The sequence below is a fragment of the Etheostoma cragini genome, chromosome 3 (genome assembly GCF_013103735.1).
Source record: "Etheostoma cragini isolate CJK2018 chromosome 3, CSU_Ecrag_1.0, whole genome shotgun sequence".
NCBI lineage: Eukaryota > Metazoa > Chordata > Actinopteri > Perciformes > Percidae > Etheostoma > Etheostoma cragini.
Genome location: NC_048409.1, coordinates 16,664,692 through 16,691,380, shown reverse-complemented (window position 1 = coordinate 16,691,380; position 26,689 = coordinate 16,664,692). Strand labels below are relative to the sequence as shown.

The 26,689-nt window shown below is 41.1% G+C and overlaps 2 protein-coding genes across 7 annotated transcripts in view; both read right to left on the bottom strand.

Moving 5' to 3' along the window:
• LOC117942543 (arf-GAP with Rho-GAP domain, ANK repeat and PH domain-containing protein 1-like) overlaps window positions 1-6,685 on the bottom strand; it is a 56,541-nt gene extending 49,856 nt beyond the window's left edge. For all 3 annotated transcript variants that reach the window (XM_034868061.1, XM_034868062.1, XM_034868060.1), the window contains exon 1: window positions 6,479-6,685. The gene's annotated coding sequence lies outside the window, so the exon portion shown is untranslated. The remainder of the gene's footprint in view (window positions 1-6,478) is intronic.
• Window positions 6,686-9,506: 2,821 nt separating this feature from the next.
• Window positions 9,507-26,689, bottom strand: part of stard10 (StAR-related lipid transfer (START) domain containing 10) — an 18,125-nt gene continuing 942 nt past the window's right edge. For 2 of the 4 annotated variants that reach the window (XM_034868080.1, XM_034868078.1), the window contains exons 2-7: window positions 25,877-26,089; window positions 15,189-15,336; window positions 14,940-15,043; window positions 11,837-11,957; window positions 11,314-11,366; window positions 9,507-10,637 (exon numbers count right to left, since the gene is read on the bottom strand). In XM_034868080.1, coding sequence (XP_034723971.1) covers window positions 10,431-10,637; window positions 11,314-11,366; window positions 11,837-11,957; window positions 14,940-15,043; window positions 15,189-15,336; window positions 25,877-26,035 — 792 coding nt within the window. In that variant the 5' untranslated portion in view covers window positions 26,036-26,089 and the 3' untranslated portion in view covers window positions 9,507-10,430. Of the gene's footprint in view, window positions 10,638-11,313; window positions 11,367-11,836; window positions 11,958-14,939; window positions 15,044-15,188; window positions 15,337-25,876; window positions 26,672-26,689 lie in introns of those variants that run through there. The other 2 variants (XM_034868079.1, XM_034868077.1) reach the window with 2 other exon arrangements.

Genomic DNA, 26,689 nt, shown 5'->3' with positions numbered 1-26,689 from the left:
GAGGAATGCTTCCAGCACCTTGTTGAATCTATGCCACGAAGAATTGAGGCAGTTCTGAAGGCAAAAGGGGTTCCAACCTGTTACTAGCATGGGGTACCTAATAAAGTGGCCGGTGAGTGTATATTGGTCTGAGTTCACATTAAGTGATTTCTAAGACAGTAAAACAAATTGTAAATGGTCTAACAGCCACAAGATATCAGTAAATATTTTAGCACATTACTGACACCAAAAACACATGACCAGCCCCGTCTCCTGCTCTTTACTTTCCCTTTTTTAAATCCTTATATAGCTGGAGAGAGTTACAAAGTAGACGTACAATAACATGTAATAGCAATAATTGGGTATAGTCGTGTAATATTAGCCAAGATGATTTGTTCTAGGAGATGGATCAATCTCAAGCTGGATGGATAAGCACATAAGAAGTTGGCTCCAAACTAGCTAACTCATGATAGCCAACACATTCTTATAAGAGGATGGAGGAATGAAGGGGTGCCGTCAATCCAGGAGTGGGCCTGTGAGACGGCTAGGGTGGCGGTGTTTGAAAAGATGTCATACAAACCAGATTGAATGAATTGGACTTGAGCTGACTGGAGGGCTTCTAAAAAGGATTTTTTTCTGTGGAGAGGTGTGTGGTGTTATGTGTGCATTTGTTCATTTGGTTTGTGGTTTATTGTCTATTTCGTTATTGTTTTGTTGTTTGGTTTTAAATGTTGTGTTTGCTGTGTAATATTTTCTTGGTTAATGTCTGAGTGGGTGGTGATGACAAGGGAAGGGGAAAAAGGCGGGATTGTGTTCATGTTGTTAATTGTATGTTTCATGTGTTGTTTTCAAATTAACATGAAAATTGTTAAACCATTAAAAACTTCAGCTAAACAATCAGGTTTTCACATAGTGGATGGATTTTGACTCATGTTTCTGGCCACCTGAAAAATATAAGTAAAAAATTCAATCTTCACCATGTTCAACAGCCAAATGCTAACTTCGCTAGACAGCTTGCTCTGTTGCTGCTGTAAACGCCAGATTTCTGAAATAGGAATTCCGGTAACATTTTTATTTACTTCAATGAATGTTTACTAGTAGTAGTTGGCTAGCCGCTATAGAGAGGTTTTCCTCAGATTTATCAAGGTGTTGACTCATATACCCGCCAGAAACACAGCGGTTTTCAGCCAACTTTTAATTAAACTGAATAGTGACTCAGTCCTGCCAGTAAAGAAATGCATCGGAACAATGTACTCTAACGAACAAGCCTGTTTGTGTCTGTGCGCACACACACACTTGCCTCCAACTCTTCAGGGTGAAACATTTCACAGGAATAGGTTTCCCATGGTAACCTAAAACTACCAACTCTCTTGCTGACTGCATCCCTTAATGGGAACACAGTCATAAGCCTATAACAAAAACAATGCTTGGACTTAGGTGAGTATGAGGTTCTGGGAGTCATGATGTTTTCCTCCCAGGGTGGTGGTCAGCTGATAAGCACAAAATGTGAAAACCACAAACCTACAACAGAAGTAGGTTTGCACTTTCCATCCATGCAATGTCCATTCCCTAACTCACTCCATTGACTTAAAATTTACACAATCCTTTTCATGAAGTCTATTTTTGCTTATATCTTGACCTAAATGTTAGCTTTCAGTCTGACAGCATATCAGCAAAGAGTTGAGCCAACTCTCGAATATTAGAGCTGAACGATATTGTGTTTTAGCATCAACATCGCGATCTGCACATGGGCAATAGTCACATCGCCAAAAGAAGCAAAGTGAAAAAAGTTAGCACGAGTTTGTTGTCTTGGTTTGTTTCTGTGGTGACGTGCACGCTCCACGTGCCTGCCCATTGGTTCGCTGTGATTGGCCGTTGTGCTGCTGCTCACTGCCAACCTTCTCTGGCAGTCCTGTAGCTAAAATTGAGAGCCAAAGAGGATCAACCACAAAAAGGATGATTTTTGTACCAAAAAGAAAGTCAAAATCTGCCATTTGGCACTATTTTGCCTACAAAAAGGAGCATGTTGACCAAAACAGGTATTTTGTCTGGAGTGTTATAAAGTTGTGGCTGCAAAATAAGAAAACACCACTAATTTGTCTGATAACTTACAACAACTCCACAAAGCTCTTTTCAACAAATGCAAAGTAAAATCTGGATGCCAACTAAAACTAGTAGCGATGCCTTTGCCAGTATGACACCTTACCAGAAAGGCTCTGAACAACAGAAAGAAATAACAGACGCAATAATGTTTCATATTGCTAAAGATATGTTGCCATTACACACCGTCGCCAAAGAGGGATTTTAGAAAATGATCCGAACGCTTGACAGCAATGTTATACCATCCCGCATATATTTTTCCAAAGTTGCAATAAAAGAGCTGAGCAAATCCTACATTGCGGCAGAGCTGTCACATGTGGAATACTATGCAGTCACTACAGACTTGTGGTCCAGCAGGACAACGGAGCCTTACATAAGGCTGACAGTCCATTTCCTCACAGAGGACTTTAAAATAAAAAGTTGCTGTTTGCAGACAGCATTTTTCCCCTAGAGTCATAAAGAGGGCCTGAGAGAACCAGTGACTGCTTGGGGCTTAAATGAGACACATCAAGTCCGTATAACAAAAGACAATGCAGCAAACATGGTGAAAGCTGCCGCTCTGAACAAGTGGACCAGACTGCAGTGCTTCGGCCAAAGACTACATCTTGCAGTTGGTGAGTAATGACTATGATCCTTATCCTAAGTATAGATTTTTACTACGTTTTTTTTACCTGATAACTTGTCCGGAACCTGTCAAAAGTTTGAGCTTTAAAAACGTAAGGAAAAAATACAAATAAAAAATACAGAAACTAAACATTTGATTTTAAACAGCCTATTATTTAATCAGTGACAAAAAATAGTTTTGAGCACATTTATTGTTTAAAATAAAAGTGTGCTTCAATAATTAAAGTTTGCACTGTTTTGTTTGTTTTCTCCCCTTAGAAAAGGCAGGGAAAAAGGATGGTCGCATTGATCGTGCTGTAGGAGTCTGCAAGAAGCTGGTGAGAAACTTCTCTCACAGCTGGAAGGCCAGAGATGCCCTGGCAAAGTCCAGAAGGAACTCAATCTACCATCACATAGTCCCATCTCAGAATACCAAACAAGATGGGGCTCCCCACAGATGATGATCAGCAGGATAGTCGCAGCAGCAGGCTTTAACAAAGGACCTGTCTGCATCTAATTCCAACCTGGCAAGACATAGATGTCCTGGAATCTGTGCGCAAGTCCCTGGCACCAATGCTGGATTTCACTGATGCACTTTCAGGGGATGAATACATCAGTGTCTCGTTTGTAAAGTCAGATCTTCAGCTCTTCACTTCTGGATATGCAAGAAGACGACACAGACCTGGCCAAGAATATAAAGAAGATGATGCTGGACTACCTCAACAATAAATTCGAAGATGATGATACTCAGAACTGGGTAGATATGGCATCTTTTTTGGGCCCCCGGTTTAAGATGGACTTCATCAGTGCTGACAAGAAGCCCCAAGTTAAGGCCTGAGTGGCATCACAGATAATGGAATGCCAGGAGACAGCAAGCTGCAGCGCTGACGTAGACCCAAATGTTACCGGTGCACCCAAGGCAAAGAAAGTTAAACACCTACATGCTAACACCTCCAACGGACAAAGAAGATGATCTACTTGCATGGGGGAAAGTACACGGACGAAGCTTTCCTCAACTCGCCAGACTTGCTGGCGGTATAGCGGTATATTCCTGCACGCTAGCCATCAGAGAGACTTTCCAGTACTAGTGGAAACATCACTAATCATCACTTGCCAACAAACCTGTCTCAAGCCTGCGAAGGTTGATAGACTGAAAATCTTGAGTAAGCAAAGCAAACAGGATACATGCTGCTAAGTAATACTCTGTTTAGGAGATTTAATACAACATTTATTGAAGTTTGATTTAATTTTTTTGATTTGATTTGTTTAGCCATGACTCTGATGATGACCAACACTGTTTTACTTTAGTACTTTGGCTAAGAAAAGTTGACTTAAAAACAAAAGATCGTGAACATGGTTATAACTTGTTTTCATAAAAAAAATATTTATTTTCAGTTATATTTTTATAAAGCAATCAGGGGGTTGGTGTGAAGCTGCTGTTTTAGTTAAAAATGTGTTCTGCATTTCTGTTTACAGAAATATGTTTTAATTTTGGAAGAAAATGTTAAGGGACCTTTTGGTCACTTGTAATGAAGCTTGTTTATTAGTGGAATTATTAATGTTATGGAATGGTAATTACTGACTTTATCCTGTATTGACGGCTCGAAATATCGCAATATATAGTGTTTGGAAAATATTTTGAAAAAAAAAAAACTTTTTCTGGGATTTGGGGTGTTATTTTGTGTCTCTAGTGTTTCCACACACAAACTTGGAAAGAAAACTATTTAAGCTGTTTTGAGTGAGATACAGGTTTCAGAATGTCTTCAGCCTTCAGCCTCCAGGTGAGCTGGTCAAAACCTGCACGGCTTTCTACATAACTACCCGAGACAAGGTGGCTGGCGCTAGCATGCTAGTTCATCTCAATGACAAAACACTGCTACAACACACACTAGTCCACAATAATCTACAAAAGAACTACTTCCATCTCCCTGTTCTGCAGGTATTCCACAAGTGCCCCTCGTTTAGAAGAAGTCTCCCAGCTAATCCTGCCTTGTACGGACCAAAGTTGGAGAAACAGTTATCTAGCTGATGTGATCTTACCTAGCTACTGAGCATGTGCGACTACCAACAAAAATAGTATAGAAGTGGGATGTCTCACTCTGTAGCTAAAACAGAGACCCAAACACACAGTGTGAAAAGAGGATCTGCAGCAATGTGAGGTACAACAAAAATATGGTGTTTTTTGAAAATGAAACCATGTAAACTTATTCTGGTATAACCTCCAAATACAATTATGAACCTGAAAAGGAGCATATTATGGGCGCTTTAAGGCTTGTCCACTTGTCCGGGACAAGTGGAGTTTTTGTGGGGCAAGAGGAAGAAAAATGTACTGGCCCCACTGCACAAGTAAAAACTCAAACTAAATAAAATGGCATGTTACTCAACGTTATGAGCCACTCATTACGTCCATGCTACCAATTTGACCAGCGGATTAAAAACATCCTGTAACACTACTTGATCATTATCAGTTCAAGTAGTTGAACTACTGTTAGTAACCAAGTAGTTGAAGTAGTTTTGCTTCAGGACAAAACAAGGTCAGTAGGGCCATGATGCTGTTTTTATAACTACTTTTCCAGTCTCCCAAAAAAACAAAAACATTAAGCGTGTCATCTTTTAAGATGCCCTTTGAAGTTATGAAATTGCAGTTGTGTTTATTTTATTTTTTTTAAGATACACAGGTAATTTGATCCATGCTTTAAATGCATTTAATTACACATTTCCAGTTATCATCTGTATCCGCAACAAAAATCATTATTGTGGTTCAGGAGGTCCACAAATAATTGTATTCACCATTAATGGTCTGTTGAGCAGGCCAGTCATTCATGAAAAATGTATTCTAAGGCTTTTTAGACAACATGCAAAAAAAGTCTTCCCCTGCAACTGTAGCGTTACTTACCACAGATTACATTAGCACTGAAAAGGAAATGCTATCATAGTTTCCATCCTAACCTAATAAGTTACCTGATAGCATATTCAAACAGTTTCACTATTGATCATATCTTAACACATCTAAAACTATACAGGAGCCTTGCCCTACACCGCAAAAAAAGCAGATAAAAGCGCCTAAAAACAACCTTGAGCAGCTAAGGGGGTTTGTGCAGTCTACTGTAGCTGCAGTGGTATGGGATGGGATCTTTGGTCCTACCCTAAAGAGTCTAATGTCCTACTTTAGAAAGTGTTAAATAAAAAAAAAGCTAGGCCTGGCTGACCACCTGTCAGGTCCACCTGTTAACAGATTCACATATCCTGAGGTGATGGGAAAATAAAGACATATGATAAACTTTATTTCAACAGCCGAGCGTATTAGCCTAGTCAATACCACGATTTAATAGTCAACCCTTCCATGCAACCATCTTAAAACAAAGCATCCCACTGGGAACAATCAACCCCGACGTAGGCAGTCCCATTTCCTCTCCGCTTTCACCATAGAAACAATAGAACAGCCTATGGCAGCTGAGAAAAACAACTAAACAGAGCTAAGTAAATATTAACCAATTGAAGTATCGAGACTTATTTGTAAGTTGCTAAATGCAGAACTGGACTTAGCAGTTGACAGTCCTGTAACGAAAATGTTGGTGACTTTCTTCAGCTCAGCTAGCAAGCTTTAGTTAATGTTCTTGTCCCCGTGGCCGTTAAGCCATGGTCAGTGCACGAGTAACCTGAAGTTAGCTAACCGCTAGACAACACTTTTACTGTGAGTGGGGTTTTATGCTGTTACATGAATGTGCATTTTCTCATTCGCTGTTTTGGGAAAGTTTCAATTAAAAATAGTTTTAAGTTATTGTCATTTACTTACCTTGTCAAGTCTTTGCGATTTTCACACTCCACTGAAATATACTGGCGTTTTGTTTTTGAGGTGAAATGACCGGTCACAACTGCGACGCCAAATTGCCGAAAACATTTTTTCACGGTAAAAACAGTAGCAGCAATTCACTGACAGCCAGTGTTAAGCTAAAGGGGAAACAAGTAAGCTATTTCCGGTTAGACATTTCAAAATAAATAACAGACAGTGACTTTCAAGATGTAGTGTTTTATTTTTAAGGCTAGAACATGTGTTTTTCCGGCGTCTCTTTGGCTAATAGACAGAAAAATTGCAAAAACTTCCGCACGGCCGTCATGTGACCACTAAAGAAGCCTGGACAGCCCAGCTTTTTTATCCATGCAATGCATATGTCCTTTTCTATTATTCCCAATTAAACAAGACTTACAGCTCAAACAGGGCTGTGTTTGTAAATAGCATATACCTATTGCAGATTATAATTATCTTTATTACAAAATATTAAAGGACTTTTATAGAAAATAAAAATACAGAACACCAATAGTGACCACGAGACACACACTGCATGACAAACACAGTATTTACAATACTCTATAATTTTCTTTGCAGAGCAACATAGTGTTAGCTATTAATTTTATATAAAAGTCATAAAATGAATGTAAAAATGTTTTTGTTTTTGTTGGGTGAATTCACCATTAATGATTTCCACCATTAATGATGGTTGATAAACAACAAATAGTTAGTGTAGCATATAAGCCACGTGAGAGGTGGCTATTTAATTGCATAGGTTCTAGTCCAGTTCATGAGCCCAACGGGTTTAAACAGGTATTCTGGCCAGCACTGTGACCCTGAAAAACATCATTCTAAATAGATATTTATATGGAGGTGGTGGAGATGTAGCATTCAGATGAGTGTTTTGTTACTTGTAAGCTCTCATAGAAACCAGAAGAGGGCAACCACTCACCATCAAGATACTGAGCCTTGTAGCAGGAGAGAATTTCAAAAAGCATCATGTTACAAACACACACACACACACATACACTAATAAAGGGTGCCGTTTCCCCCTGTATTAGGTTGTGTTTTTATGTATTGATAGTAGAAATAGAATGTAAACCAACCTTAAATTATTAGAGGATTCCTTTAATTGCATTTTAGCCTGATTGAAGGGAGTCAGCAAGATGAAAGCAACATAGAGCGAGGGAGGCTGGCATGCCATAAATGTCCTAAGCTAGACCAAACTTGGAACCCATAACTTCACAGTCGCATTCTACTCCATAATGTACCATCCAAACATAAAACATTTCTGAATTAAATTTATCCCACAGGTTAGCGACTCGGCAGTATGATACTCCTTTTACTTCTGACCTGTAGTAAAAAATCAGGGGACTGTGCAAGAAAGATTAGCTTGACTAAAGGAGAGCAGGGATAAGTAGAGGAGCTGAAAGGTGAAAGATGTAAGAAACCGGTGATAGAAGGTGAGTAGTGGCAGGGAGACAACAGAAAGTTGAAGATGAATGAGAGGGAGGTGAAAAGTGCAACAACAAAAAAGGGAAAGCAAATACATAAATGAACAACGTAGGGACTGTAGAGGAGACGTGATGGGAATAAATGGAGGAGAACAAATGCTTTAGATTAAGAGAATAGAAAAGAGAGCACGAGAGAAGAAGCAGATGAAGAGAAAACATGGAGAAGAGGGTAATATGAGGAGAGGAAAGACCTGAAGAGGATCAAAGGAAAAGAGAGGCCTAGATATGAAGTGGATCAAAAGAATAAATACGATGATAAACAGTTGGGGAGAAGACAGAAAACAGAGGGGGGAATTGAGGAAAAGAGTTTTGGGAGAATAGAAGAGGTGGAGGGAGAGGGAGCTGGAGATGAGGAGGGGGAGGTTTGGTGGTGATGAGTCATCAGCAGGCTTCCAGTCCTGGTGGGCTGGGTTACTGTGTGGGTGGCAGTGTGACACATATGCAAAAACACAAACACAGAGGGATACCGGCCATTGTGCTGCTTATACGTCTCCTGCTGCTGTGGAGGCGGGTGGAAGACTTCACAGGGATGCCACTGGGACACGCAGTTTACACACTTGTGCACATGCAGCCCTTTTTCCTCTGACACACACATGCACATTATGATGGCTGAGTGAAAGACCTCTTTAAGACTGAGGATGTATGGATAGATGTATGGATGGATGGGTGGTTACCTCTACAAGGGCAGAGGGATAAACATTTAATGCAGCTGTAGGAAAGAACACCAGAGCCGGGCACACCTCATGCCTATTCTGCATCTCTCGCATACTCTTTCCTTCATCATTCATAATTTATTATGTGGTGCAGATGCACAGGCAGATGATGTAAAAGGGAAGATAGGATGACATGCAATAAATATATTCCATGACTCAAAGACACAAGATCGTTTCATGGACTTTCAATTAATGTTCTCATTTCATATGTATCCAATATGCTTAATGCCATCTTTAGCCCCACTTTAAGCCATGTAACTGTGTGTGAGGGCAAGTTTTGCAAGACAAGTGTCATGTCTTCAAATTAACCCACCACAGGGAAACAGAAATTGGAGTTGTGTATATTTACAGTGTATGTGCTCTTAATCTACATCCTACATAGGAAAGGGAGGACAGACAATAAGTCATCTCTTTATATCTCCCTTAGGTGTTTAGTCGATCACAGTTGCCATGCCAATCAATTGGGGGATTCTTAATTTTGATATAGGCCACTGTGCACACATAAATGGGTGCATGCAAACAAACATGCAGGCATGCACACTTTCCAGTCAGTTAAAAGCTGTTAGGGCTGTATTTAATGGTGGTTCCCTGTTCTAATCATGGCTCTGCAGTTTTAAAATCAACGGTTTGGTGTGTGTGTGTCACTGAAAGAATATCTAATAATAGCAGTTCAATCATAAACATATTTTAATATCAACCATCTAGGCCTATTTCAGCATCAGGCACACCTGCGGCATCGGACATCAACCTGAGGAAAAGGCACTCACACGTAAAATACACTCAGACAACAATGACTCAGCTCACAGGTGAAATTTGAAAACCTTTGTAGGAATATGTATTTAATTTTTAAACTCTACATACATTCATACATCTCTCAGTTAGAGGACAAGACAGTAAGTGTGGAAAATCTGTATGTGTCTTTGTGTGTATAAGAGGGTTGCAGGTTGGGGGGGGTTCCAGCTGCCTTCTGCACACCTGCATATTAATCATGTGCTTACAAAATGTGACTGAGACACATAATGAATGCTAGAAAAAAAAAACATGGGCAAAGACACTGAGTGTTTATACATGTCTGAGTGAACGAATGTAGTATAAATGAATAGGGCGTGTCCACATGTGTACACAGTAATGTACTTGCTGTATACGGGACTATTAGGGGTTGCACTGAGGTGGTTTCCAACTAGATTGATTGTATTTTTTTTTAAATCCATTTTTATCCATATTTTGAATGAGAGCTGGATGTCCACTATCAGGTTACTCGGATAACATTTCAACAGTAAATTATTATGGCAAAATATATTTTCAGTAATCTGCATAGATCCCGATTGGAAAACTTTGATATCCCTTGAAAGGGCATGAAGAAAAAAAATTACATTAACAGCCACTTCTCTGATTACAATGAATGTGAGTTGTAAAAAATAAGTTGTGTTTCAGTGCCCCTTGTGAGTGGGTGGGTGTGTATCTGAGTGCATCTAATGTGTTTATACATTATGTATGTGAGTATGAGATGGATTTGGTCAAGTATGAGTTTATCTGTGTGCATGAATGCTTACACACATGTGCCTGTTAGTAAGCCTGCATATGCAACTGCATGTGCATAGACACATACTAACATATAGAATCACATAAACATAAGGGTAATTATGGATATGTATCAGGCATGCATGTCACCCTGCATTACTGTTTGTGTGTGTGTGTATGAATACATGACTGTATGTGTGAGTGTGTGTGTTAGTCGCTATCTTCTCTCTCCTGGGTCTCAGCCAGGGAGCTCTCATCAATATTCTCCAGGCTCTCAGCATGCTGGATGCTGAGCTCAGAGAGCGGGATGCTGGGTAATGTAGTCTGTTCAGGGTAGAGCCAGGGCTTGAAGCCAGGGTTGTGTCTCTGCTTCCACTCTGGATACTTCAAACAGGCTTTGTTTATCTTCTTCATTGCCTAAAAGAAAAAAAATCATTAAGAACACACAAGGAAGACAACATATCCATATATTTTCATAGTTAAGTGTTGATTGTCAAAAACTTCAGCAAGCAGACAGGAAATTATTGAATTTTAAATGTCATATTATGCTTTTTGGAGTTTGCCCTTCCTTTATTGTGTTATATATCTTTTTTGTGCATGTAATAGACTTTTCAAAGTGAAAAGCCCAAAATCCAACCCAAAGGGACTTACCATCTCCAACAGAAAACACTGTTCACAAACTGCTCCAAACAGCTGTATCATAGTCCAGCCTTTACTTCCGTGAAGAACGCGTGTCACTTTGTAACACACGTTATTATGTTCACCTAGCTGCTTGCATGGCGCACCCTTATACTCTGCTTCTGATTAGCTAGCAGTGTTTACCTAGCTACGGTGCATGTGTGACCCCCAACAAAGATGGAACAGATACCTCACTCTAACAGAACACACGGAGTAAAAAGAGGAACTGCAGCAATGTGCGGTACAAAACAAATTATGGTATTTTTTAAAAATAAACCATGTAAACCTATTCTGATGACTTCTAAATACAATTATGAACCTAGAAATGAGCATAATATGAGCACTTTAAATGCACTGCCAGTATTAGATATGCCAATAATAAAGTTAAATCTTTGTTAATCTGCAAATGACTTACATGAGGAGCAAGGAAGTGGGAAGATTTGTTGACAACCCACTTGGGTAACGAACCTGCAAAGAGAAACAGAGTGAACAAAGGAATAAATTAAAGTTTGATCTATTACATGTCATGTCATCCAGGATCAAAGTGGAGCTTTGTAACTTGCTACTCACTGCAACACATTACAAAATTGGTGATTAAAGACATTTACACAATAAGCACTTGCATGCAAGAGTATGACAGTAAATAAGTGAATCAAAGGGAGAATTGGATCAGTGAATAGAAAAAGAGAGAGGAGGGATAGAGCAAGGCAGCAGTGAAGTACTCTGTCCTTCATATGGTTACTATGGCGACTCCTTTTGACATAAAGGCAGGGGAATGAATGATTCATTAGAACTTTGAGCCTGCGTTAAGCAACTGTCTGTGTGTGTGCTTCAGTCTTGTTTGTGTAATTCTATTTATGCATTTCTGTATATGTTGGTCCTTATGTGTTTTTTATTTTGACTGCCTTTGTGTGCATGCGTGCGTGCGTGAGAGTTACCTCGTGGATCTACGTGGGCCATGTAAGTCAGAATACAGTGGTTGGTTGGTCCCTGGTCCTGGATCATGTAACCAGTCTGAATGGACACAGCTCGCACCTTGTCCTTTTTAGGAGGGTATTTCTGTAGAGACAACACATAAATACGCAGCTTCTTATTGAAAATAACATAATTCTTCAGTGCATGTACCAACCTGGAACAGGACAAGGAACCCCGTGAAATCTTCAATAATTTTTGGTAGCTCCAGATTTAATTAAGTAGTTATGTAAATGGCTCACACATGCGCCACTAAAAAAATAAAAATAAAAAGGTCTGTCAAATGGTCAACATACGTTGTGCAGAGTAAGCACTAGGATTCTGGGGGTGCTTTTCTGTGTCGTGTTTTTCTGCTGCCAGTCAATCTGATGTTCTGTTTCACAGTCATCTTTCTGATGCAAATCCAGTCTACACTACTCTGCGAATAGAAGCAGCAAAGGCCCACTATTCCACTGCTGGCTCCTCTGACTATGTCAAGATTATTATTCATGATGATAAAGTACAGCACTGGTTAGCCTGTGCTAATTGGGACAGGCACACTGCGGACCACTTAAAAAGCACACAGAGCTTCAGTCAGTTAAAGAACCTTTATCAGAGAAGACCTTCAGATAAGTGCTTTATCATTACCCTTGCTGTATGAGTCATTTTTTGTGCGGCCTGCACCTCTCTACACTTTTAGTAGGCTACATTGTAGGAATTTATGCTAGCAGTACAATGACAGCTTTCGTGAAACACCTGCAGAAATATCTGCAGGTTTCAGGGAAATCTGGGACAACACACACACACGTAACAGTGTGTGTATACAGTATCTTAAAAGACACCACACCCACACCCACACACACCAATATTGTGACATAAAGCAGAAAGACTATAGGATTTAATGCACAGTGAGGAAAATAAGTATTTGAACACAATGCTATTTTGCAAGTTCTCCAACTTAGAAATCATGGAGGGGTCTGAAATTGTCATCATAGGTGCATGTCCCCTGTGAGAGACATAATCTAAAAAAAAGAATCCAGAGATCACAATGTATGATTTTTTTACTATTTATTTGTATGATACAGCTGCAAATAAGTATTTGATCACCTGTCTATCAGCTAGAATTCTGACCCTCAAAGACCTATTAGTCTGCCTTCAAAATGTCCACCTCCTCTTCATTTATTATCCTAAATTAGATATACCTGTTTGAGGTAGTTAGCTGCATAAAGACACCTGTCCACCCTATACAATCAATAAGAATCTAACTACTAACATGGCCAAGACCAAAGAGCTCTCCAAAGACACTAGAGACAAACTTTTCCACCTCCACAAGGCTGGAAAAGATTACGGGGAAATTGCCACGCAGCTTGGTGAAAAAAGGTCCACTGTTGGAGCAATCATTAGAAAATAGAAGAAGCTAAACATGACTGTCAAGATCTCACCTTGTGGGGTCTCAATGATCCCAAGAAAGGAGAGAAATCAGCCCAGAACTACACGTGAGGAGCCAGTTATTTTCCTTAAAGTCCTGTTCCATGTCGCACAAGCTTTAGTCCATTTTATTTAATTTCATTTCGGGTTTAGTTCCATTCATTTTCCTTGTCAAACAATTCAAACTCTAAGTGTCTTTTCTTGTCCTGATGTGTTGAGGACCACAATGGAAATAAGTCCTGGATTTTGTGTTTTTATCCTCTGTTGTATTTGATGTCTTTTCATGAGTAAGGCATTCTTGAGAAATTAAATAAAATAAAAATTAAAAAAAAAAACATGACACGACTGACAGAGAAAAGCTGCATTTTTTCACACACCTGTGTTTCTCTGGCTGATTACCTTTATGCCTTCCCCAGCTATGCCCCACCCAGTGCTCACACATAAAACTGCAGATTAATAAACATAACCAACTTAGTATATAAATAAAGCAAAGTGTTGTAATGGCTCAAACAGAGTGACCTGGGCAAAAAACACACGCACACACACACACACTTAAACGTATTAATGTAGGAATGCGGAAAAGGAGAAGGAAGTCAACAACTAAGTGTCACATGAAACGTCTTATCCTTTTGTAAACATACTGGTAAGGCAAAAGTGAGAAACAGAAACAGAGAGAGCGAGGGACAGACAGAAACGCAACATAGACAGAAGAAACAGAAACAAGACAGGAAGACAGATTGCAGGAAGTCCAAGTTAAAAACTTCCTTAGTAAACTAAGTAGTTGATTGTCAGAAAACAAACTAGCAACTATTTTGATAATAGATTTATCAAATAAGTAATTTTTCAGCAATTTTTCTGCCAAACATTATCTGGTTCCAGCTCCTCAATTGAGAGGATGTTTTGCTTTTCCTTGTCTTAAGTTGTAGTAAACTGAATATATTTTGGTTCAGAAGCGGTGGGGAAAAGGCATTTTTTACTATTTTCTGAAATTTTATAAACCAGACAGATTAATCGAACATTTATTTATTTTTTCCTCTTCTTCCTGTCGAACGAGAAATACATCCAAAGTAAAGGCTGACGTTTTGGGCTTTATTCCAAACCGAAACTCACTCACGTAGGTCTCAGCATTCTCTAATCAGTTTGTTTTACTGGAACTTTGGCCTTCAAATTACTCAGGTTCCTAATGAGCACCATTGGAAGCTGAACCTAAAACCCAATGTGTTTAACTGAATCAAGTTAACTACCCAACACTTAAACCGAACAAGTGCCATCGGTTTTCCAAGGTAAAAGCAACAAGGGCTGGAGGTATGGGGTTAAGTTCTCTTGAAAAGATGCCAAACTCTCTTTAGTTTCTGGATGCAGTGGTTGTTTTAAATCGCACGCATGCACACACACACACACACACACACACACACAAAATTAGGGATTTAATTTCATACAGAATAACCCCCTTAAGCTTGGGGGTTGTTAAGCTTGGATGAACGTTCATGTCGGCTTAACAAATGTGCACTCATTTCAAAAACAGGCCATTTGTTTTACAATGCACCTTTGAGCATGTGCACAGAGTTATATCAAGGGGGAATCAGCAGGGCCCCAGCTGAGCATGTATAAGCCCTGTATGTGTGTATGCATATGTGTGTGTGTGTGTGTGTGTGAACTCACGGCATGTTTGACAGAGTAGTTCATGATGATGTAATCTTTCCCCATTGCCAGCCAGGAGCGAAGAGTGATGACATCGCGGTTCCGAAGAGGACTTGGACACTTCCCTGTTAACACACAATATAAATCTGATCAACAAAACATTGTCCTATAGATCAATGTGCACTATGTATGTGTATCTGCTTCCCTTTACAACCCCAAACCATATTAGTGACAAATGAATGCTTGTTTACATTTAAGTGTGTAACATACATGAGTAGTAACCAACATCCGCATTGACGGTAAGTTTCCCGATATCAAAGGTCTCAATGACGTTTGTGTCCCATTTCTTTCTGTATTCAATGTCGTGGAGAACGTCGTACATGGTCTCGGCCGACACGTCCTTACACACCATCCGACACTGTGATAAAGAGAGACAGAAAGAGAGACGGAGTGTTCATTTTTAGGCAATTGAGAAAACGCGCCCAGCTAACTTAATGGATCATGGACTAAACCAGATGTATTTAGATTACCACACATAGCATCTGCTATTGCACTGATGTTGCAAAAACCTTTCAGAGCTCTATCCAATGAAAGCCATGAAGTAGGAGAATCCATTAAATTTTAATGAAACTAATTAACAGTAAAGTACTGTGGTGTTGAGGGGAGCTGCAAAGTTTGTTACTTTTCATGCAAAGGTGGGTGTGAAACAAACTAAACCAAAAAAAAATTCAAACAAAATTTAACATCCATACTTAATCTGATGTGCAAACAGAACAAATAAAATAAGAGGATGTGTGTTAACACAAGTGTTGAGGGATCCTGCACACACACACGAGTTTGAAAAAAACACACACACACATACAACAGGCTACTGACATGTAAACAATTCAACATCAGTTGGTCAGAAAGTATCAGAAAGCAGAGAAAGAGACAGTGTGTGTGTGTGTCTGTGTGTGTGAGTGAGTGAGAGAGAGAGAAAGACAAATAGAAAGTTTGGAGAGAATGAAAAGACAGGCTATTGACCGAAGATGAGTCATTACTGGAGCTAAAATGGAAAACAACACAATTGTGTGTGCACACACACACACACACAGTCTGTCAATGGGTCTATAGCAGGTGCATTTTTTTAAAGATCACGGACACACAGTGTACATTTCTATAACTCTAGGACATCATTGTTCATACAGCCATACTTGTTGATATAGGGTATTAATGAAACACTGCCTGGGTCAGCTCCACAGGAGTAGATGGCAATGTACATAAACCCCATGTAAAAAGAGGCCTGCGGCCCTCGAGGAAAGCTGTTACTACAGTTACAATTGCCAAGGGGAATATATCTTAACAACAACAAAAAACAAAGAAGGACAGGGCATTGGAGGATGAGAGACTCAAAGAAAGAGTGAGAGAAGAGTAATAAATGAGAAATGGACCAAGGGGGGGTTGTCTGTCCCAACTGATTTTCACTCCCATTAGAAATCAGTCCAGAAGGGTTGAAACTCAATCGGCAACACCATCTTTCCAATGTTCCCTGAGGGCTTTGTTTAAGAGAATGATCACCAACTTTACTCTACATTTGGCTGTACAGCTCCCTTGGGTGTAACCGCACAAAATATGCACTAAAAATGTGTTATCTGAAGTGTTCATTCAGATTTTAAATCCACAAATGCTTAATAAAAAAATTAAAAAAATAAAACTCATATTAACATGACTAAGGGTCTAGAACCATGCTAGCAGATCTGTGAGTCTGTATTTAGGCAAAACAGTGCTAACATCAGTATGCTCACATGCTCTGGCAATACAGTGATGGTGCAGTTAAGCGGGTATAAAGTTTACCATGTTTACAATCTTAGTTTGGCATGTTAGCATGCTGACAATTGTTTAGTAATGATACAAACCGACTCACTGAAAAGTCACCATTTCAGAAAGACCCAAATTAAGTGAAATGGAATGTCCTGGGCCCAGATATTATTATAACTCTAAACTTCCCATTTTGGCTTCCAACCTACTTGTTTAAGAACTATTATTTTACTACCTTTAAATCCAAATTTGGACATGTACAACCATATCCCCTTGTGAACTGTATGTGAGCGCTATGCTCACTGGTTGCTGTGGTTTTAATCAATTCCGTTTTCATAGCCTAGCCCTTTCACATTTCAGAGGGCTTTACAGCCTGCCAGACTTTGTAACAAAAGAAATTGAAAGTGCTGAATTGGAATGCCATTCCCCCCTTCACACACCTCTCACCAAAAACAAGGAAATTAAAACTAAAAACAAAATACCATATTCAACATATAAATGTGGCACAGGGGATCACCTGGTCTAACCTCTTCATTATTTTAATCAAGGGCATCATAGGAGCGATGTTATGGTTCTGTTTAGGAGGTACACTGGTCAGATACTAATACTCATAATATGAACAAGAATCAGAAAAAGTCCTGCTAGACTACTTAATTTACTTAAGTATTTCCATTTTATGCATCTTTATACTTCTACTCAATTTATCTGACAGCTAAAGCTACATGTGATCAACAAATATATACACATTATATTTACAGCGTACACTCAGCGCCCACGTCAGTCTTCAATTGCCCGACTTATCTCCACAGCGGTGTGGGGTGAGATCTGGTTCCACCACACATACTCTAGAATAGGAAAAATTGTTTGCATTTCTTTTATCCAATCACAATCGTGGGCGGCGCTGAACTCCGGACGCAGCGATGGTGGCCTTGCAAACTGGTCTCAGGAAGCAGCCTGTTTTGTGGGAACATTTGCACAACATAAAAGAAAACGCAGCGTGCAATATTGAATTAAGTTAACTGACAATATTGACAAAATGTGATATTGTGATACATAAATGTTGCCATATCGATATTAATTTGGATATTTTAAACATAAAATTACAAAAGTTACGGGAAAATGCATCAAAATAGATTCATAACAAGTTAAACCATAATGCAAAATATTGCATACTTATTGCGACACTTTTGATATATTTCGATAACGATATTGAGTTGATATATCTTGCACCCCAAACGCGGATATTTAAATTAGCTGTATACATGGTTAAACATGGTTTTGCTCTTAACACTGTATCACCATGCATACTTCCATATCGCATATGTCCATATCAATCTTCACCAATCGGTCCCAAAACGTCCCAGTTAGTAAATGCTGTAACATATTCTTTGTAAGTCTTTACAGTAATTTCCCAATAGACAAAAGCAGGCCTGTCTTACTGGACGATCCAAATTGTCTACAAAACTTGCCTATTTCAGCTTGTAAATTGCTAGATTGAAGTTTGATGTTGTTTTCCAAGGTGATGGGATTTTATAAACAGCAACATACAGAGAGCGGAAGATGAGGGACATGCGGTGGGACACGCGAGTCACGCACCAAATGTCTACACAAGACTACAATATACACCTGTAAATACAGTTACTGCCACAGTCTATTTTTATGACGCCCTGAATGTTTTAGTTGATATTGTCAGAAATGTGTAAATTCAATTGTTATTATACTGAGGTCCAAGTAAAAAGGTGGTGTTCTACTGGACTACCTTACATTGGGAGGTGTTTCTAGTGGTTCGTCCTTCGCAATTTAATACATGAGGTGGGCCGAGTATTAGACACAATCTAAATACAAAGCTCATATTAGCTCGTTGACTGTTCACATGTGATTACTGTTTGCAAAGTAATATGATACTGCTGTGCCTAAACTAATGCAATGCCTCTCCATTAAAGACAACGGTTAGCACTTTTACAAATATTCTGTTATTACCCAGAAATTATTCTGTGAGTGTTTGTGAGGGGCATAATGGGGCTATGGCTGCAGATTGACATTACAGGAAAACAACAAAGCCAATACAGAGAATGCATGATGATTACTGCTGACCGCTCTGCTTATTAAGGAAGGTTTTTTAAATAAAGTGTACAATAACTGTGCCAAAGCCAAGTTTGTTGATATACCTCAGCAGAAAGAACAAATACTGCAAATCTGTCATTTCTACAGAAGGCAACCGTAAGTAAATAATGACAGTACGCCAGTATCAGTAAGGTCTCATATTTGGTGTGCGTGTGCGTAAACAAAGACTTGTAGGTCAGAAAAGACCAGGGAGAATAATGGATGTATTGTATCCACAGGCAAACTGAAACAGGAGTAGGAAGAAGAAGGAAAACTAAATGAAAAGGAGACATAGGAGAACTGTATAGGGAGCAAAAGACATCCAGTGCAGAATGAAGACATCCATTCAGCCAAGTACACATGTGAATAATTCTATTACACACTAATTCAGTGAAGTCAACAAATGAAGCAAGGAGATGGAGATAGAGAGAGGAGGGTGAAAGAGAGTTCAGAGAGATAAAGCAGAGGTGGAGGGAGACAAAAAGCCAGACAAGTAGGTACACAACCAATATGTGTGCGTGTGGTTTGGTGAGTCTTGTCTTCATGCCTGGTCTGAGTCTACACTGCGCCCACTGCACTCAGAACACCCAATTAACTCTGACCCCTGCACATCAAACTAGGCCTGCACAACTTTTTGTTTTCAAATTCAGTTACTGAATATACTATAATAGTTCAATACTCATTTTAGTTTAGTTTAGTTTTTATTTTTTGAAAATGCTTAGTTTTAGTTTAGTTTTAGTCTTTTTTCTAATAGGGGTTACTTGTCGGGGGATTCGAAAAGGTCAGAAAATGTTTTGTGCAATAATAGCTCAACAAAAACATTACACAATTTTAGAAATATGTATTCACAATGTATTCAACAATCACACCAGTACAAACAATGTACATATGATGATGAGCACAGATACTGTATGTAAACAAAAGACGCCGCAGTGAGTGCCGAATGTGCTTGACGTGTTCCAAGAGAGAAACCTAAACAGCCAACCAACTAAAGAAGACAGACATCAGCAGGTGTTTAAACTTTGGTTTGAGTAAAGTGGTGAACTTTTTTACGTCAATCAACTCACACAGTTGTTTAGACATCCCAGTATTAATCCACATATTAACCCACGTTAGTAAAAATGTTGTCCTTCGCCCTCTAAGAGCTACGCAACTGGGTTCACCCGTTTGCAAATGCGCAGTCGTGAAGATCTTTATTTTCCGTCCTTGCATCCAGCACGGGCCTCAACTGCGTCCGCAGATACTGTATATAAATAGAGCAGATCCATTGCTCATCTTCCACTTTTTCTTCAAGCAAGCAGTATGAAGACAAGTTCAAAAATGTCAACCGCTACTAGTGTCTGGCCCTCCTGCCGGAACAGCTACATTGTGCCGCCGAACCTCCATCCCTGCGGGGTCTGCCTCGGTGCCGTTCATGCCTGCAAGGCTCTGGAAGCTCGGAAGCTTTTCTAGTTTGCAAGACTAGCGGGGAAGGGGATGGCAGCTGGGCAGACAGACGGGAATGCGGAAACACCCTGGAACCGCTGGAGGACGGCGTAGTCGATGAGCCCAAGTCTGCTGGCTTGGTGCTCTCGGACAGCGCCTCAGTTATCAGCTTTCCCTCCTTTCCCCTGGGAGGATTGGGCCTTGAGACTGCGATCTCCCAAACGGCCGGGGCACCGCTTGAGAGGCCTTCCTTAGTGCCTCAGTCGGCTCCAACCCCCACCGCTAAGGCTCTTTTTGCGGATCTTATGGAGATTATCAAAAAGGCGGCAGAGCTGAGAGGAATAACGCTGCCAGCCCCCGCTTGTGGTCTTTTGAGTGGGGATGTCTATGCTCTGGAGCCGCCCTATTCACGGGCCTCACTCTTGCCGCACTTCACAGAGCGTCAGCCGTTTGTGGAGGAGCCCTACCATGGGCCGGGCAACCAGATCACTCGTCTCACTCAGCGCCGAGATGGGCTCTGCGCTCCTTGCTTGCCATGTTGGTGAACAACACTCAGACATGCGCGCACCCGCTCTCAGAGTGCATCACAGCATGGGTCGGCTTGACACACACGGACTCATGGATGTCAAAGCTAATAACACGGGGTTACACACTCCAGTTCGCCTCACCCCCGCCTCGTGGGCGTGTTGGAGAAAACGGTGTCGTCTCCAGCAGAGTCAGACGCAATGACGTCAGAGCTAGAAGGGTTGCTGACGAGCAGGCTTATTTCCCACGTCCCTCCTGGGCAGGAGAACGAGGGATTTTATTCTCTATTTTATACTTTCCCACAACAAAGAAGTCAGGCAGGATGCGCCCCATCCTCGACCTCACAATTCAATTAATACATCACGGAGCGCTCATCCCACATGCTAACCATCAGGCATTTGTGCACCACCACGAAATGTTTACGTCTGTGGATCTGAACGGGGTTTGCTTTCACATCCAAATTATTCCCAGGCACATGAAATTCCTGCGCTTCTCTTTCCAAAGGGCCTGTTTCCAGTTCAACCGCCTGCTGTTCGGGTACTCACTGGCTCCCCCCACTTTTTCCAAGTGCATAGAAACGGCGCTCCAGCCGCTGCGGAAGAGGGGCATCAGAGTCCTTTTTCTATCTGGACGATCTGCTCATCCTGGCCAACAGGTGCGGCTGAAGACTATGGAGGTTCTGCAGCACTTGCAAACGCTGGGTTTTGTCATAAATTGGCCAAAGAGCGCTCTGGTCCCCGCACAATCAATAGTTTATCTGATCATCATGATGGGACGCTCTGACCTCTCTGTTGTCCCACTTCACACCACACGCCATAGTGTCAGCACTGTCAGTGATGGGCCTTCTGGGCATGATGTCTGCCGGACAGACAGTGGTTCCCCTGGGGCTCCTCCACATGAGGAAAATCCAGAGGTGGTTTCATTGCCAACAACTCAACCCCATTCACCACGAATGGCTAAATCCTGTGGCAGCCCTATCACAGCAAAACGGCGTGATCTGTCACCCGGGGGTGATAACCCAGAGGCTGTGGGGCTTGTTGCTGAGCGGGAATGCCTACAGAGATTGGGCTTTCCCCCTGCCTTGGTGCACACCTTCTAGGGCTCTAGCGCTCCATCTACTACAGCATGGTATGCAGGGCGCTGGTCTGCACAGAGAGGGAGGCGGATCCCACATCTTGCCCCCTGCCTCTTGTGTTGCCGTATCTCCAAACTCTGGTGGACAATGATTTGGCTCTGTCCACAGTCAAACCATACGCAGTAGCCAACTCATCCTGCCACGAAGGCTACGGTGAGAGGACGGTTTTTGCCCCTAAAAAAACTTTTTTAGGGGCAAAAACCGTCCTCGTGGTGTTTTTTTAAGGGGGTCAGGCACAAGAACCGGCTGTTTGACCCCTGACCCCCCCAATGGGACCTAGCTCTGGTACTCTGGCTCTGGGGAAGCCCCCTTTGAGCCTCTGGCACAAGCTTCTCCAAGAATGCTGTCACAAAAGACAGCGCTTCTCCTTGGCCTAACGTCAGCCAAGAGAATGAGTGACTTATGTGCACTGACGGTTTCTTCGTCCTGCCTCCCCATTAGAGGGGACGGGAGCGCAGCCACCTTACAGCCAAATCCCTCCTTTACACCAAAGATTCTTTTTCCCCCGCCTCATGTCACTGACGCAGAGGTGGCTTCTCACCGGTTGTGTCCGGGGCGTGCTCTGTCACAATATATTTTGCGCACGGCAAATATCAAGTAAACACAGCAGGTGTTTGTGCATTATAGAGAACACTCCTATGAGTCCTCTCAAAACAGCGTCTGTCTCATTGGCTGTGCGAGTCTATTATCTATCATATGAAACAGAAGGATAGTTACGTATTGCATCACCAGATTCTAGAGTATAGGCGAGCCTAGGGGTAATATTATTCGAGTATAGGCGTGATCAAATACTACTCTGCCGCTTTCTTCCGACTTTTGGTACCGCCATGATGCCAAGCGAGGGGCACGGACTGTTTGTTGTGTTCAATTTTACATTGAATGTCGGAATTTCTGGGTTCCCAGTCGGAAACTATACACGTCTACGGGAAATGTCAAGGTCGGAAAGATAAAAAGTTATTTGCTCTATGAAAGACATTGACAAAGACGAAAACTAAGGACATTTACTCGATAATTTTAACCAAACAGATTTTTTTTCGGCACCTAAAGCACAGTGCACATCCCCACAAGCTTGTAAACATAGAGGCTTCAATGAATAGAAGGGAGAGCATTGCAGCACTTTATAACCTATTTTATAGTCTGTTTAAAACTCACAGAAGAACGTAGTAGCGTTTTTAATGCATTGGGCTCGTAAAAGTAAATGCAATATACACACACAGTATATATTACATCTAAGATGCTCCCATATTCCCTGTCTCACCCGAATCCTTCTCTCCCGGGGGGGGGGGAGGAGTAAACCCAGCCGAGACGCAGTCTGACAGTTTCTCAAACTACTAAAGTAAACAAAAACCACATACTAACAGACACCCACGCATTGTGCAGTGAGTGTGGAGTCATGTGATACAAAATGTATTATTGATGCATATGGCTGTGGCAATGATTATGACGATAACGCGGCTGATGATAATAAAAGTAGATCCATAATGATTACGATTGCCAGTGTTTTCCCTCTCTTTTGATTTGGAAAGATCATTTTTTTCTTTAGTGCTATTGTTACTATAGTGAAGAGGGAAACAGGAAGAGAGAAGATTATTGACAGTCACATTAATCATTCTAGGTGCATCAGCAAAGATGCACGCTTTTATTTTGTCTATAAATAGAAAAGCTGTATCTGTGGCATCTCTAATGCCCCTACACTTACACCTATCTATGAGCCTAAGCCATACCCACCAACTTCTGTATTCACACACATACACACACACACGCACGCAATCATTTAGTGAAAATGGATAAATAAACTTGTGCAATGTCAGAGTAAGGATTAAATGAGTTACAGATTGACTGTGTAAGACTAAGTGGAAAACAAGAGATAAAGAATGATGTACCATGCCAAATAGAGCTCCTGTAACAGTCGTATTTACATAAAGATAAGCAGACAATAACCCCACTGAAACTCCAAATTTGTGTGTCTGTTTGCAGAGCTGTCCTGAGGAAACACACCTGTCCTTAACCTCTACACACATACAGGTACAAGGATATAGGATACAATTAGATAGGCTGGGAAAATCCCCTACTGCTGTGGCCCCTGGGCCCACCTACTACACACACACACAGAAACACACACACACAGAAACACACACACACACACACACACACACACACACACACACACACACACACACACACACACACACACACACACACACACACACACACACACACACCTCTTTATTTAACAAAGTAAACACCTGGTGGCTTATGCTCCTCAGACCCGGATACACCAGCAGAAAAGCACACACACGCACGCAAGTAAGTAGTTTCAGTAATCAGATCTTTCAGGACTGTAAAAGGTTGAAAACGTGGATGCAACACACCAAAAACTGCCCAGTTGCTGCTAGATTGGGGGGCTGGATGCAGAATAAGTCACACCGTCCACATTGTTTGGATGAAAAGCTTTCACCAGTTAGGCTATGTACGTTTTTATGTGATCTTAGCATTATTTTACTGTCAATAGGTATTCATACACTTTCTCTGTTAAAAGGAAAGCATCCGCCAGTTAAAAAGGTGAGACAGATCACCTGAGCCAACCGATTACATCATGACTTGCACTTAACACTTCATTTCTTCAAATAACTGATGATCTTAAAGACCTTCTTAACTACAATTAGAAAAGGAGCTGGAAGTTGTATTAACCTGTCACCTCGTGTCTTAACATGCATGTGCATACTAATTCTTAAATTATCTATTCTTGTTCATGTATGTTTTTATAGAAAATATATATATATATATATATATATATATATATATATATATATATATATATATATTCACAAATATGCTGAATTAGTTTTTTTCCCCACAACACTAACAAAGCATTATCAATGCTTAAAGTGGCATCCCTCTCCTGATGACGCCTCCACATCGACTCCCAAGACAAACACTCACATTTGAGTCAAACTGCCACGACTGCTATTTGACTAGATAACAAAGTTTGCTTATCAAGTACATGTCGGTCACGTTATTTACCTTACTTAAATACTGATCAGGAACTACTACATTTGCTCCTTAACTACTGCACCTTGTGTTACTGTAGTAATGTCAAACTGCAGGCAGTTCCGAGACTGGTTAATACTTTAGTTAATAAATATCCACAAATAATGACGATTAACCAACAGTTATCAGAGCCCAAAATAACGTAGCTAGTTGAATATCGTTTTCAGCCGTAGTCAGTTCTTTTGTCTGTTGCATTATTTCAGCTTTTGTTTACTTCCCTGTGCTGTGTTAAATGACAAACTGTATGCAAAACCAACTCCACAGAAGTCAACTAAGCAACCAAACATAATATACTCAACACTACCTTATATGCTTTTGGGAAGAGAGACTTGAAAATAGTTTCACTGGCAGAGGATAACGCTATCTCCAGAGAATTAAACCTGCCTCCAGAGGCCCTCACTTGGCTTTGTCCCGGGTGATTTCTTATAGTGTGTATCAGGCATAAATTCACAACCCCATCACTGTTCACACTTAAAAACATAAGTAAATCGAAAACAGGATGTACAAATAAAAGTTACACACTGCAGGCTTTACAGTTCCACAGTTAGCATCATGCTGGGACTAATAACAAAACCCATTGTTTGTGTGCCAACAAAAGGGACAACATATAGTATGCTGTGTCAATGCTGTGTCATCTAAATCCATTTGTTGGAAAAGCGATATTCTGTTAGTGGGTTGGAGAAGCTTCTGCAACTAGCATGCAGCAAGAAGCAGAGGTTAAAGCATGTCAGCAGTTTCAATCATATGGGAATTTAGAAAAAGCCCTTCCCAGCCAATTGGATTATAAATCAGTCTGCTTTTCCCCTCCCATAGAAAGTGAGTATCTAGGCTACAAATCCACTGAATGCTTTGTTGTATTTTAACATATTCTAGGGGATTCCCCTATCTTCTGTTTCATACCTGCGGAGTTTAACAGTCTCACCTTCATTTTGTGGATGGGCTTCCCCTCCTCCAGACCCTGGGTCCACACCGTGATGCCACCCTTATTGTGGCTCATACTCCAGCCTTCCTCGCACAGGCACTCCACCTTGAAGCTGGCGAACGCCCGGTCGTCCGGGATGGTCACAGTCTGTCCAGACATGGCTTGTTACCGCAGGGTGGGGGAGGTGGGAGAAGAGAGGGGTCTACGAGACTCCTGTTGGGCCCAGAGGAGACACGATGAGCAGGGGAAATGAAGGGAAGCAGATAGCCAGCCACGCTTGACCTACTCTTCTGTGGAAATAACTCGTCTAATTAAATTTCCTCTTTGCAAGAAGCTTTTGTAGGCTGCGCCGCGTCTTGTGATTATCGGTGTGCGTGTATTTGTGTGCGCGTTAGGGGAGGTGAAACAACCGCAATATAGCCCGCACAAACTAGAATCAAACAGATGAAGCACAGCCTCACAGGTGACGGCACACAATTATATGGCAATTAAGTGTCAAACAACGACATGGATGAATTAAATGTGCCTTTTAGTTGATCACGGTGGTTGAATAAGTTTCAGCAGTCCTCAGAAACAGCCGCTCTTCAGACAAGCCATATGTTTCTGGTTCCGCTCGTCTATCTCCCCCGTTAACGTTATCTGGCTTCCCCTCTGCGTGTCTTTCTTTTTCTTTCTATCAATTATGGTCTTCCGTGAGCTTCTAATCATTTGCAGCGGCTCTCCATCGTTGCGTCGCAGGTGGTGGAGGAGATGCGGCGAGAAATTAGAGGAAGAAGAGGTGGAGGGAGAGGGGGGGGGGGGGGGGGGGGGGGG